Source organism: Nannobrachium achirus, assembly GCF_963921795.1.
Source record: "Nannobrachium achirus genome assembly, chromosome: 10".
NCBI lineage: Eukaryota > Metazoa > Chordata > Actinopteri > Myctophiformes > Myctophidae > Nannobrachium > Nannobrachium achirus.
Genome location: NC_137819.1, coordinates 49,549,999 through 49,562,836, shown reverse-complemented (window position 1 = coordinate 49,562,836; position 12,838 = coordinate 49,549,999). Strand labels below are relative to the sequence as shown.

Below are 12,838 nucleotides of genomic sequence, written 5' to 3'. Positions count from 1 at the left end.
CAGGATCTCATATATATATATATAGATATATATATATATAGTCTATATATATATAGACTATATATATATATATCCCCCACACACACACAGAATCAAAGGTGTCATGGTCATGATTCATCATAATCATGGCTTAAAATAATTGATAGAAATAGTTTTGTAAAAGTCTTTGGGGAAAACGATTGCGATTTCTTTTTTCAGTGGCACCAGTAAACCAACCCGATCCACTGCTATGTCCTATTCACTTTGTATTTTGCATATCCGGGATGGAGCGGATACGGAAACAAGATTTAAGTGCATCTTAGTCTCGCGTAGCCAGACAACTATTCCACAATCTCTGAATGCTATATAGAGTCTGGAACAGCAGCTCCAGAACGGCGAGTATCGAAAACGGGCATTAAAGTTCAAAAATCTATATTTTAAAATGTCATTTCTGCTAAGCAGCAAGCTAAACATGCTTATATGATTTTTATTTATATAATGATAAATATTTGTGGGATGTGAGACGGAAGCGGAAGTGACGAGGGCTTCACTTCCGCTTTGACCGGGTACTCACATGGGTACTCATCGTTCTTCTCTTGATGCGCCAGACTGTATGCTGGGAGCATTTGACCAAATCGCGGAGGCAACAGTCTGGCCACGCGAGACTAAGTGCATCTACGTGTTCATAGAAATGACCGGATACCGTTAAGCGGCACCCAGACCGGGCCCGAGCACTGACAGCAAATAGGAATCATGCTTTCGACGGGTACAGCGGAAAGCACGGTGACGCAACACGAGGAGGTTAACACAGATCAGAAGTCAGTTCTATGTTGTTGTTTTTTCAGGGGACAGTTGCAGGACTCAGCTCACAAAACCGATTCCGAGTCAGTTGACGGCTCTGAATGGTTTGGTTGTGTGTTATGACGGAAGGCGAACCAAACCAGTAGGGCCAGAAGTAAACAGATACATAAGTGTATGTGTGTATGTGTGTGTGTGTGTAGGATGCATTAGGATGTTCGGCTCTTAACAGCCACGCAACGTTGCGGTGTTAAAAGGTTGAAAGGCTGACGATCATTTTAAAAGACATTACAACATCAAAAAGGAGTTCAGCGCCGGGTGAGTGGGTGATTATAAAATGTGATGGTTCTCGCCTCATATTAGCCAGCCAGCAGGTCAGCAACAAAAACCAGCTAGCTTGCTAAACGTTGGGCCAAGTAACGTAGTGCTGCGCGCCGAAAATAGACGATCTAAAAGCTCACACAACGCGATGTCTCGATGTGACGCGACGCGTTTATGGAGCTTGTAGATCGGCTATAAGGCTTTGGGCTAGCAGCAGCACAGGAGCAATATTAGGGCTGTGCTGTTGGGGCTAGTCTCATCAGCATGGAAGGATACAGCAGTCAGCTGCATGTTGGAGATCTATTTTGATTTGAGAATCATTTTGGAGATATTATTGTACACCATTATTGCTAGGTTACTACTCCTCTCCTCTAATAGCACAGGTAATAATCTGCTGATGTTATTACTAATTTATTCACTACCACCAAGATCATTTACAGACGTTTCTTAGTTTTTATACTATTTATGAATACAATATATAGAATTAATGTTTTAGAAATATAGATGTTTTAGGACATTAGGCTATATGCAGTTTTTCTATACTGTGGCCAACTTAACACCTGTTTCTTGTCCTCCAAGTCACAAAGACACAAGATGGAGATGCTGTGCTTCCGCTTGCCTGGCCATGGGGACACGACCCTGAATCACATGAATTCACTGAGGTCCCATCAGCATTTCTGTGATATCACCATTGTTGCCAGTGACAATCAGACATTCAGAGGTCATAAGGTTGTGCTGGCTGCCTGTTCACCATTCCTAAGGGACCAGTTCCTCCTAAACCCTTCTTCCAAGCTACAGGTGGGCATGATATAAATATAATATGTTATTATGTAGATACTGTAATTAATCTCTCTCTCTCTTCCCCGTGCCCCCGACAAGACCCGGCCACAGTATCGAGCTTAGCTCGATTGGCATGGTGGGTTGTGCGTCGGGTTGCAGAGTGGAGTTTGATCCCAACTCGGTGCAAATCACTACATATGCATATATTTGCTGCTTATCCTTGCACAATCAAACCATATCATACACACCTCCCCTTTCCCACTCAGAATGGTTCCCTCTCAGTCACCGTCTCCTTTGCGTGCCGGTGTCGTTGCGTGTGTCACACACATGCAACTAACTTTAACTCAGGTTAACTCATGTACTGTATATTCTACTCACTGATGAACCAGGGCTCATCAGTTAACACTGTTAACTTAATGCTGTTAACTTAACAGCATCCCTAATATTTGTTGAACAAAATTTGAAAAGAGTATTTTCAAAGAGTATCATTTTACATACCAGCCTCTGAGAAACTGGCTTTCCATGAGGAATGCCAAGCATACCTGTCAGCCAGACAGGACACACCCACACCCAGTGACATTTGTAGGTTTATTTGAGGTCAAGCTTTGATGTAGGCTAATTAAGATAATGAAGCCAGACCATGGACATTTGTCTTACCTCTGCCACTTTTATCTTAAATGTCATGTTTTCCTCACATGTACAAATTATACAGGTGTCAATGCTGCATAGCTCCACAGTGGTTTGTGAATTGCTCCAGTCCTGCTACACTGGTGTGCTGCAGTTCAACCCCGAGGAGATAGTCAACTACCTGACAGCTGCCAGCTATCTGCAGATGGAACATATTGTTGAGCGGTGCAGAGGAGCCCTGAAAAAGTACATGCAACCAAGGACACACAATCCACCTCGGGTCAGTCACTTAACTCTATGGAGTGAATGATGGAAGTGGAAAAGTGTGTATTGATATGTATTGTATTGTTTTTGTACAAATTGTGGGGTTTGCCTTTTCTTCAGTGTGATGGCATTTTTATAGCGCTTTTCTAGGCAAGTTGCGAACCTAAAGCACTTTACAATGGTCCATTCATTCATACATTGGGATCGTTACTATGACAATATAATAATGCCCTAGAGAGTCTAGACCTAACTTCACACAACGCACATCTCTGTATTATCCTTGTTTTGTTTCCTTTTCAGAAACAAGCCTGTCACCGCAATTGACTCAAATTCATGACAAGTGCTGTTATTTTACATTTCACCTTCCAGGTGAAGACAGAAGAGAGCCTGTCTCGCCCAGCGATTGTTAGTGGCAGTGCACCCCCCCCTGTTGGGCAGCCGCACAGCCCTGTAGTATGTTCCCAGGATGCAGAGGATAACTCTAACAAGTGCACCAGTCCCTTGTTGGATGACACAACAATTAAGGTAAGTGTGTGAATGTGTGTGACAGCAAGGTTGGTTGAATGTGTCAGGAAGCCAAAATGTAGTCATTAACATGATTTCTGTAACAGGAACCTATATGACATATGACACATGACCTCAAATCACACAGTTTATCTATGCTTAGTTATTTTAGTGACTTGTACTATTATAATGACAACATGAATCAGGAGGATGCTCAACCCCCACACTCATCATCATGTCAAATGCTGTTCCAGGTGAATGGATCAGATGAGGAGCAGTCCAGACAGGAGGACTATGACATGTACACCGTGTACCTCCCTGAGGAGGAGCAGAGAGCAGAGAACAGGAGAGACCCAGGAGAGGACAGGGGAGGTCCCTCGGACGGGCCTCAGGGTGCTTGTTACTCAGAGACAGATGGTGTCTTAGTTGGAGGAGGTGGGGGTGAATGTGGCTTGAATCCCTCGGAAAATGATATTAATAACGGGAGTCTGGCAAGGGGGGGATTCGCAATGGAAGGGCTTCGTGCCTTCAGGCGTAGACTGTCTGAGCCTAGAGTTGGCCGGGGGAGAGGCAGGGGGAGGGGTTTCAAGAGGAGGAAGTGGGTCCCGTCCCAGGAGAGGAAGCCTCAAGGTGTTGCTCACCACCAGGATCTGTGGTACCTCGCCACCTCCGGGATTGGAGGTGGCTTCGGGTTGGACTACAGCCAAGAGGGGCTAAAGACAGGTAACTACATGTCGGTCGACCTCCCACAGATGGACTTCAGTATGGGGGAGGCTCAGGGAGAGGAAGTCACCCCCATAGCTGCAAACAGTATGGGACGGTACCCCTTGGATGAGACCAGTAACGCTGGAGAGGGGGGTTCTGGACTGGGAACGGTTCCCACAGACGAGGGAGGGGATGAGTCTGTGCCGGTGGTGGGGTCCACCTCCAGTGTCTCGGGGCCTGTGATCTGTGAGCACTGTGGGATGACATTCCCTTCTGTGAGTTCCCTGGCTATACACTCCCGCTCCACTCACATGCTGTATTCTTGCCCCTGCTGTGGCAAACACTTCCACCACTCCGCCAACCTCACCCGGCACATGGCTGTCCACCGTGGAGCCGGGAAGTCCCACCAGTGCCCCCTCTGCTACAAGACCTTCACCCAGAAGTCCACACTGATCGACCACATGAACCTGCACAGTGGCGAGCGCCCGCACCACTGCGCCTACTGCCATGCACGCTTTGCCCACAAGCCAGCCTTGAGGCGCCACCTCAAGGAGCAGCATGGGAAAACCACAGGTCAGAACTCCCTACATGAGCAGGAGGAGAGGGAGAGAGAACAGGTTGCAGAAGCCGCCGCAAGAGGAGTGAGAGAGGAAGAGCAAGAATGCCTGGTCACTGAGCAAACCTCATAGTCCATGGTGGCATTGGACAATGAATGCCCAAATGTGTGAACACTCCAGAGTAGACCAGAAAGCAGCCACAGCTGACCTGTGGTCTATTGTCTACAAGAGGATTTTCTTTTTTCTGTGGACATTTCACCTGTAACAAATGACATCAACCACAGCTGTGCTGGGAACAGCTTTTGAAAAGGCTTCTAAAATGTTAAAATAGAAATAAGGTTATTCTACGTGATGAAAGGATGTTTTCAGTCAGTCCACCCACTTGATACATTGGAAAGATTCTACTTTGAGGACTGAGCAGCACTAAAGATCGAGTTCAGTGACAGTGTACCTGCCTACCTCCAGTTAAATATTTATGCCTACTCAGGTTATATTACATTGAAATCTTGCATTAATCGGGATGGATTAGCAGTGAAGCAGATAATTATTTTCAGCCGAAGAAGTGGGATATATCTTTTAAAACGATGTACTTTTCACCTCCCTAAAGCAAATTCTAATCACGTGGCTAATTGTATTAACTTTATAGTATTGAAGTCAGTCTTAATTCAGTTTGAAAAGTGTACATAATATATTTGGTGTTGACACAGGCAGGCATGGGGCTCAGTCCAAACAAAATCTGCAGTAAATCCACACTGGCTTGAAACATGTTACATGAAAACAAACATGACGTTGCATAATCAATGACAAAAATGCACCCAATAGAATTCAGGCCTCAACCAAGGCCTACAAATCTCCCACTGCTCATTGGTAAGTTTGGCCTGATGTAACCTCGCCTACCAGGCTTTCTGGGGGAAAGCCTGGTGTTCGTTCACAACAGGCCGTTTGGTTTCCGCCTAAAGCGCGGAAACCACTAGAAGAAGCGGCGTCGCTTTGATTTGGTTCCCTCCGTTTGTTTCCCCAATCCCTATTAAAATGCTCGAGTAGCCTAGTGTAGTCTTGCCAGTCGCTAACAGTTGGACTAAAAGATGCATATACCAAACACATTTTTCAAAAGCAAAACTACTCTGCATCAAGGAGTTTATTAGGTAGGCCCTAAAAGTATGTCCTTGAGCGCAGGGGAATTATTTTAGGTTAAAACTGAATCCGGTTTGATCTTTCCGGCAAATTGTAGTCCTTTGAGTACTACAACATGACATGTTGTGGTTTCCCCTCCAGACCAGTTACAACCCCGAAAATTGAAGTGATCCCAGACTAGGCCTGATGGGAACACTAGAGGAAATGGTGTCATTAAAATCTATAGGATGTCTTCCTTTTTTGGAGCATGAATAATATGCACAGCAAATTTGACGCAAGAAATTTGTTTTTTTAACCTTCTTGGGGAAGGTAACAAACTTGTACTATACAATTGGATCATGGAATTTCTATAGCATCCACACACAATCTTAAGTAGATGTTTTGTTATGTTGATGCACATCACATGCCCATGTAGTGTTACAGATTTTCAGTACATAAGGCTGGCATTTTACAAGTAGTTTGTTAGTAATCCCATGTTTCTTTGCCAGTGAAAGAGTCAGTTCAGATATCGATCCACAGCCCCATATTGGAAATATCAAGGTAGTTACAAAAACTCCCAAGATATTTAGGTCAAACTCTTACTGGCTGCTCCAAGTCAGCCTGACTTTCAAAATATGGACTACATATTTTGGGTTTAAAAAAAAGTGTACCAGATAAAAGGAGCAGAAAGAAAAAAGAAATGTGCCTCAGGCAAATGTGTAAATAAAATAACTGAAGAAAACTGCTTGTCAAAATAAACCACCATACCTTGTCCATATTTTACATGGTAGCCTCATGACTGTAGTCTGCATAGACACAGCAACTAGCCATAGGACCAGGATACTCTTCATTCAAATGAATCTAACATTTGCCATAATGGCCATTTCACAAATGCACAGGGTGTTGTCTAATCTTAATATGGTGCAGAACTTCTACAGACCGCACAAGTACCAACCTGTTGTGTCAGGGGTGAAATCTCGCTATTTCTTTAAAATATATATTTTATTTTTCCATTTCTGCTAAGCAGCAAGCTATACTGTATATGCTTAAGACTAAATTGATTTACAGTAGGAAATGTGATTTTCGCCACTTCTGTTTGCCAGACTGCATGATGGATGTATTAGAAAAGTGTGAGTCAACAGTCTGGCTTGAGAGACTACAACTTCAGTAGAATCCAGTCCAGGGGAATAATCCTGGACTGATGACTATTTACATTTTACCAGTAAGACTCCCTAATCGGGAGATAAGCGACCGTAGGTGGCTTATCTCCACAAATAGGGCTAAAATTTGTTTTTCCAAAATCTTCCTGATCCATGTTGATGACATGAGTGTAGACATGCTGTGTAGTGATATTCGTGATTTTAGGGCAAAAACTGTAGGAGCAGTGTCCAAAAATGTGTTTTAAAAATCGGCCTGAAGGTGGCGCTAGAATAGGGTGAATGCTGTATCCCATGAATACAAATGGTTGCCATTGCTGTACATGTTAAAGCAATGAGATGTTATTTGTAAGACGTAAGTTGCTATTCATGCATTTTTTTATCAAGGCCCCCAAAAAGACAAGTGGGTAAAAACATTAAGTATTTTAGTGGACACCACAAACCAAAATATCTGGGTTCAAGTACAAAGCGATGATACAAAGCATTACATACAGTTATTTGACTATGTCAATTAAAGTAGACAAAAGGACCTCAGAGATATTTTGTATTTCTCCTGAAACAATGTCACAAAAAACAAGACTCAGCTAGCAAAATAGTATACAAACTTAAATGGGGGTGGGGATTTAACCATGTCCTGTATTCCGTACAGGCGAGTGAGTTGACCATTAGGTTCTCATTGAGAATCTAATGGTCTAGAAAATCTTCACTATATACAACTTGGTTCCTCTTGTCCCGATATGAGCCTTTGGCACTGTTCTGCACCGCTGTAAAAGGAGGACATAGTGGTTAAAGCAAAGAAGTTAAACCAGAGAGTACAGTGACACTTTACACTTTATCTAACGACCATGTTATATGACAAAATCAACGTATAGTCAACTGGAAAACCAGTTGATGCTATTGGTCGCATGACATGATCATTTTATGGAACTTAAGCCTTAAGAATGCAATGTTTTACCTATGGAAGCCCACACTGATTTTCCAGTAGCTGCATCCAGCATGGGCTGTTTCCTGGCGATGCTAACTTTGATGTGAATGTCTCCAACAGTGGTTCCATTCAACTGTAAGAAAAACAAAAAAAGTAGTAGTAAGTATATTGAGATGTGATTTCCATCTAATTTATTATATCTAAAAACATGATCATCTGATTCGTTTTTGTGATTTGGTTACACTGTAACAGCCATTTCATATAAAAGAGTCACAACATGGAATAAAACTGGCAAATCTTACAAAACAGTTTTGTGATTACAAACTAAGATTGGTACAGAAAACATAAAGAGTATTACACAAATGCAGTAAACGGTTTCCATAACATCGCATTTATAAATGCCGGTTGACTTATTCTCTATAACGTTCTGTAATGGTTTTGTCTCTGCATGAATCTTTGAGCTGAACTTGGCCTTCCACTGTACCAACCTCAGCTACAGCTGTGTCAGCAGACTCCATCTTCTCAAAGGTGATGAATGCACAGCTAGGAAACAGAGTCAGAAATGTCATGAAGTAAAATACAATGTAGAAATGTACTGTATGCCTGTTTTATACTTGGTTGCATGCCATGTGTCGTTCACTGAAAGTAGCCACGCTCAAGATTGTGTGAAGTTGTAGATCAGCTACTTCCAGAGCGCAACTGTGATGCACAACTGAGTATAATTTACTTTTTGCAGTCTGCAATCTTAGTCTATAGCGCTATATTATTCTGTTGTGAATATGATGATGAAAGCATTTGCAATCACAGATGTACAACAGCGCATTCAGTTATTATGGATATATGTACTTGCGTGGGTTGTCCACTCTCAAGTCAATGATGTTGCCATGTTGAGAGAAGGCAGATCGCAGGCTGTCCTCCACAAGACCAGAGCCGTACACATAGACTGTATTTCCCTTACGTGCCCCTCTCCGCTCTGGGAACGAGTCTGACCCTAAGGAGACATTGGAAGGGAAAGAAGGGTTTTTATTTTAAAACTAGGGCTGGGATGCGATAACATTTTTTAATCTAATTAATTACAGGCTCTGTGATTAATTAATCGCAATTAATCACACATCGATATTTGACCTGAGAAGCATTTTTTTCAAGTAAAACATTTTGTTGTACGAGTGAATCAACGAGTGAGTTTTTTAAATCTAAATTTCGCATCCACTGGGCCAAGCAAAGCGCTCTCCCTTTGCGTTTGCCGTCTCTTCTTGGTTGGTGCATCGCTATGATCGGTATGCCCGAAACTGAAGGTTCTGTGGTGCAAAAACTAAGTGCGATTAAAATGCGTTAATTTTTTTAATCGCGTTAATTTTCTGTAATTAATTAATCGCAATTAATCAGTTAAAGTCCCAGCCTTATTTAAAACCTTTATTTAGTCATGAATGTCTTGCTGGATATTAATCCTCTTGGTTTAGCAAAGCCTGATTCACACAATTGCATGTTACTGGACCTTTGACTCAAAGGTAAAAGCTTCTTAGGTGAGGGTAAGACTCTTTCTATCCACTTTTTGCTTCAACATGCCCCAGGCTTTCTTTCTGAAAAAACAAGCCTGGGAACCGAAGTTACACTTAAACTAACACTGAGCTTTTTGCAGTACTTGAGAAACAGCGTTATATCTACTCACGCCTGAAGGGTCCATCTCTGTCTCTTTCTCGGTCCCGCTCACGTTCCCTGTCTCGACTGCGGTCCCTCTCTCTGTCTCGATCACGCTCTCTGTCCCTGTCCCTTCCTCTGTCACGGTCTCTCTCTCTCTCTCTATCCCGCTCTCGGTCTCTGTCCATCTCTCGGTCACGGTCCCTATCGCGCTCTCTGTCCGGGTCACGACTGGGCGGCATTCCCCCTACGTCCTCCTCTTCTCGAGGCCGTTCACCCCGTTCACCTGGGGTAACAAAGCTGCAGGAGCACAAAGGGAGAAATGTTGGACCTGCATATGCATCATCCCAGATGATGTATGAATGAAACATGATCAAATCAATCAGGTATAGAACATAGAATTACCTCTCATACAGGGATTTTCTATGGGCTCTCTTGATAGCCTAGAAATGTTACAAATATGTAAAGAGGTAGAATCAGCTGCATTTTGTTTCTTGTTTTATGCAGTCACAATATAATCTGCAATTATTCAGCCTGCTCATTCAGGCTGCATTACAATTGTTCTGCCATACCTCAGCTTGTTCTTCATCTGTCGAGATGCTCCTTTGGAATGGTAGGAAAGCTGGAACTGTGCCTTTCTCTGGGTCCTGTGGGGAATGCAGAGCCATGAGTTCAAATAGCCTCGACAGAAATAAACACAACTGGGAAATGTTTAAAAGGGTGTGTCGTTAAGTTTTAAATACAAGTTTTCTTCAAGTGTTAATACACGTTCTTCACTTGTATTGTTAATCTTAATAGACTTGCTATCAATATTATTTGTGGTAGTCCACCAAGACGTCGATTCCTGGAACCTACGATGAATGGGATGTTCAGTTATTTTGCTTAGTCCTTTCCAACCTGGCACTACAATTAATCAATGCACCAGAATCACAAATCCAGATAAAATCTCACCTTGAGCTTGATCTCTAGTTGTCGGGAGCGTTTAAAGCCAGAGTTTTTGTTCTCAGACTTGATGGCACTTATGGCCCCTGATTTGATGAGCATCTTTGCCTGCTCTGTTGCTGTTGCTGTGTCAACCACGGGCTGGTCGGACAATGCTACAAAGGAGGAACATTTAATGTAACATGGTAGTAAGGAAAAACAAGCTAAATGCAAGTCACAAGAAAACTGGGACTCATCCTCCTAACATAAATCATTTTAATGATGATTAAACTATACCAAAATTCCCTGGAGAAGATTTATTAAATTGCTGAGCAACTTACTTCGTTTCAAGCCACTCTGATTGGTCTGGTTGGTTGAACTCTGCTTCTTTAAAGCCATAAGGGTTTTTTTCTTAACAAAGGAGAATACAAAAATGAATGCTAAAGTATGACTTAAATGTGTCATGTTTGAGTCATGTAGCTATAATGTTAGAGTGTCAGTGTGTGTAGTGCGACACAATGATACCTTCTTTTTGAGTTTAGCATATTTCTTCTGCAGGGACTCCTCTTCTTCCGTCAAGGCACTCGGGAAAGCCATGATGACAATCCCTCTGCTGAAGAGAAATGCCTAATTTATATTACTAACAGAGACCTTGGCTTTCACAGAATCCATACGTATTTTATACGTAAATTGCATACAATGCAATTTATCCTCTATGTTGGAAGAAACAACAGTTGCATTGATATGAAATGTACACTACAGTATATCAACATAGTAATATATGTAATAATATGGTGTCTGGTTACTGGATCTCTTGTAAACATGTCACAGTGGAACAATAATGTCATGTTTTCCTCATGTTTTACCTAGCTACAATGGCTGTGATATTACTTATATATCATGTATGATGTAATACATAAAGTTTCCACTACATTAAATTCCACTATCAGCCATTCTATCTAGGTCTATGTTTATACCTCTATGACTCTACCACTGCACAGAAATTAGGTATTTTCATTGGAATAAAAACGAATATATTTGTATATATACACAAATATTCCGTGCATACATAGTAGCCTCATGGATTTATTTACTTATTCGGAAGAACAAATGAAAATATCACTAAACCACTTACAATTGTGTCCCAATTTTGGGCGGAAAAAAAGCAAAATATGTTTTTCTAACATTAACCAACCAGTGCAACCAAAACACCTAAGCAGCCCACAGCCAGACAGCTACCGTTAGCTACTTTGATCCCAAATACACAAGAGTCGGGGGGACCACCCAGCAGGAATGTTCTACAACAGTACGAAATTAAAAGTTCTATCAATAACATGTAAAAACATATGGTACTGTCCAAGACATTATAACTTACTAGATATAAGCTTACACACAAGCTCACTGATGAAAAACGTTGCTTTGCTCCTCCTCTTTCTTCTTCTTCGTCGTCTTCTCTTCTTTTTGAGTTTCCGGCAGACTATGCAGACGCCCATTGTTGGGCTGCCTCCCGCTGTTGGTCTTGGGTACTGTTGTGGATGGATGCTGAATTCAACTAAAAGTGGTTCTCAAACTTTGGTTTCAGGACTATTTCCCTCCCTGGAATAAGTTAACTAGAGTGTAAAACATGTTGGACCCCACCTCCCACCACTGGAATACTGAGGGTTCCTACAGCACTTTTAGTGCTTTACAGAAACAAAGGAAAGAAAGGAATAAAACAAACGAGAAGCTAAATAGCTGTGCAACTTAACCAATTCACTTCATGTATCATGAGAGCTCCTCTCTTAAGGCCTATCCATACTTCGACCGAAATGTTCGGTGAGTTGTGTTTTCCGACGTGCAAATTTCCGAACTCTCGTTCGGTCCAATGCTTTTCAGAAGTCCCGAGGGATATAATTTTATGGTAGAAAAGGACCTTTTGACCGAAAACGGCGGTTTCGGTCGAAGTATGGAGAGGCCTTTACTTGCTTTCAAGCCACTTGGTCTGGTGGTGGGTTGACACAGAAACCCCTGTTACTGAAAACTCTACAATGATTACTATGGGAATATGGAGCTATTTCTTATTTAAACCAAAAAATATCGCTTACACTCCCTTTAACAACATGTTTTTATTTATTTATTACAAAACAATATAAAATAAAAAATAAAAAAGTACTCCTTCTCATGGCTTGTGTGGGCCATAATTGAGTCCTGGTTTAGACACCTGTCTGTGAGGAGCACTCTATAGTGTAAACAACGTAAACAACTATTTTAATTCAGTAACTTTTAATCTAAATTCTATATCCATGAAATAGACATGCAGTAATGCAAGTAAGACTAGTGGACTATGCATCGGCCTTATCTGTCTTCTGAAAGGCAAAAAAAAAAAAAAAATCTACAAACAACCAAATGATTTATTAAACATATTTATTCTAAGAAAGGTAGGCCATTGCAAACATAACTCAGCCCTATAACATTTTTTTTATACCTTTTTCAATAGGCTACATGCTGGCAGGGGAGAGAGTTGGATGAGTGAGAGTGTGGGTGGCTAGGTAGCTAGTTTTTACAGATAC

At 41.9% G+C, this 12,838-nt stretch overlaps 2 protein-coding genes across 3 annotated transcripts; one reads left to right on the top strand and one right to left on the bottom strand.

Moving 5' to 3' along the window:
• Positions 1 to 974: 974 nt before the first annotated feature.
• On the top strand, positions 975 to 6,350 carry LOC308292736 (uncharacterized protein). Its single transcript, XM_080735153.1, has 5 exons — positions 975 to 1,095; positions 1,678 to 1,896; positions 2,591 to 2,785; positions 3,139 to 3,294; positions 3,528 to 6,350. Exons 2-5 carry the CDS (start codon positions 1,693 to 1,695, stop codon positions 4,665 to 4,667), a joined length of 1,695 nt encoding a protein of 564 aa, XP_080591279.1. The 5' UTR covers positions 975 to 1,095; positions 1,678 to 1,692; the 3' UTR covers positions 4,668 to 6,350.
• Positions 6,351 to 7,332: 982 nt separating this feature from the next.
• Positions 7,333 to 11,731, bottom strand: nelfe (negative elongation factor complex member E). 2 transcript variants are annotated; one of them, XM_080735099.1, is made up of 11 exons: positions 11,665 to 11,731; positions 10,815 to 10,902; positions 10,631 to 10,700; positions 10,320 to 10,465; positions 9,941 to 10,015; positions 9,774 to 9,811; positions 9,400 to 9,668; positions 8,577 to 8,721; positions 8,219 to 8,273; positions 7,761 to 7,863; positions 7,333 to 7,569 (listed from the first exon to the last, which is right to left on the bottom strand). In XM_080735099.1, the coding sequence occupies exons 2-11, from the start codon at positions 10,884 to 10,886 to the stop codon at positions 7,490 to 7,492; spliced, it is 1,053 nt and encodes a 350-aa protein (XP_080591225.1). In that variant the 5' UTR covers positions 10,887 to 10,902; positions 11,665 to 11,731; the 3' UTR covers positions 7,333 to 7,489. The 2 variants fall into 2 exon arrangements, with proteins under 2 accessions (XP_080591225.1, XP_080591224.1); XM_080735098.1 differs by having other exon boundaries at positions 10,815 to 10,916; positions 11,665 to 11,714.
• Between the last annotated feature and the right edge of the window lie 1,107 nt (positions 11,732 to 12,838).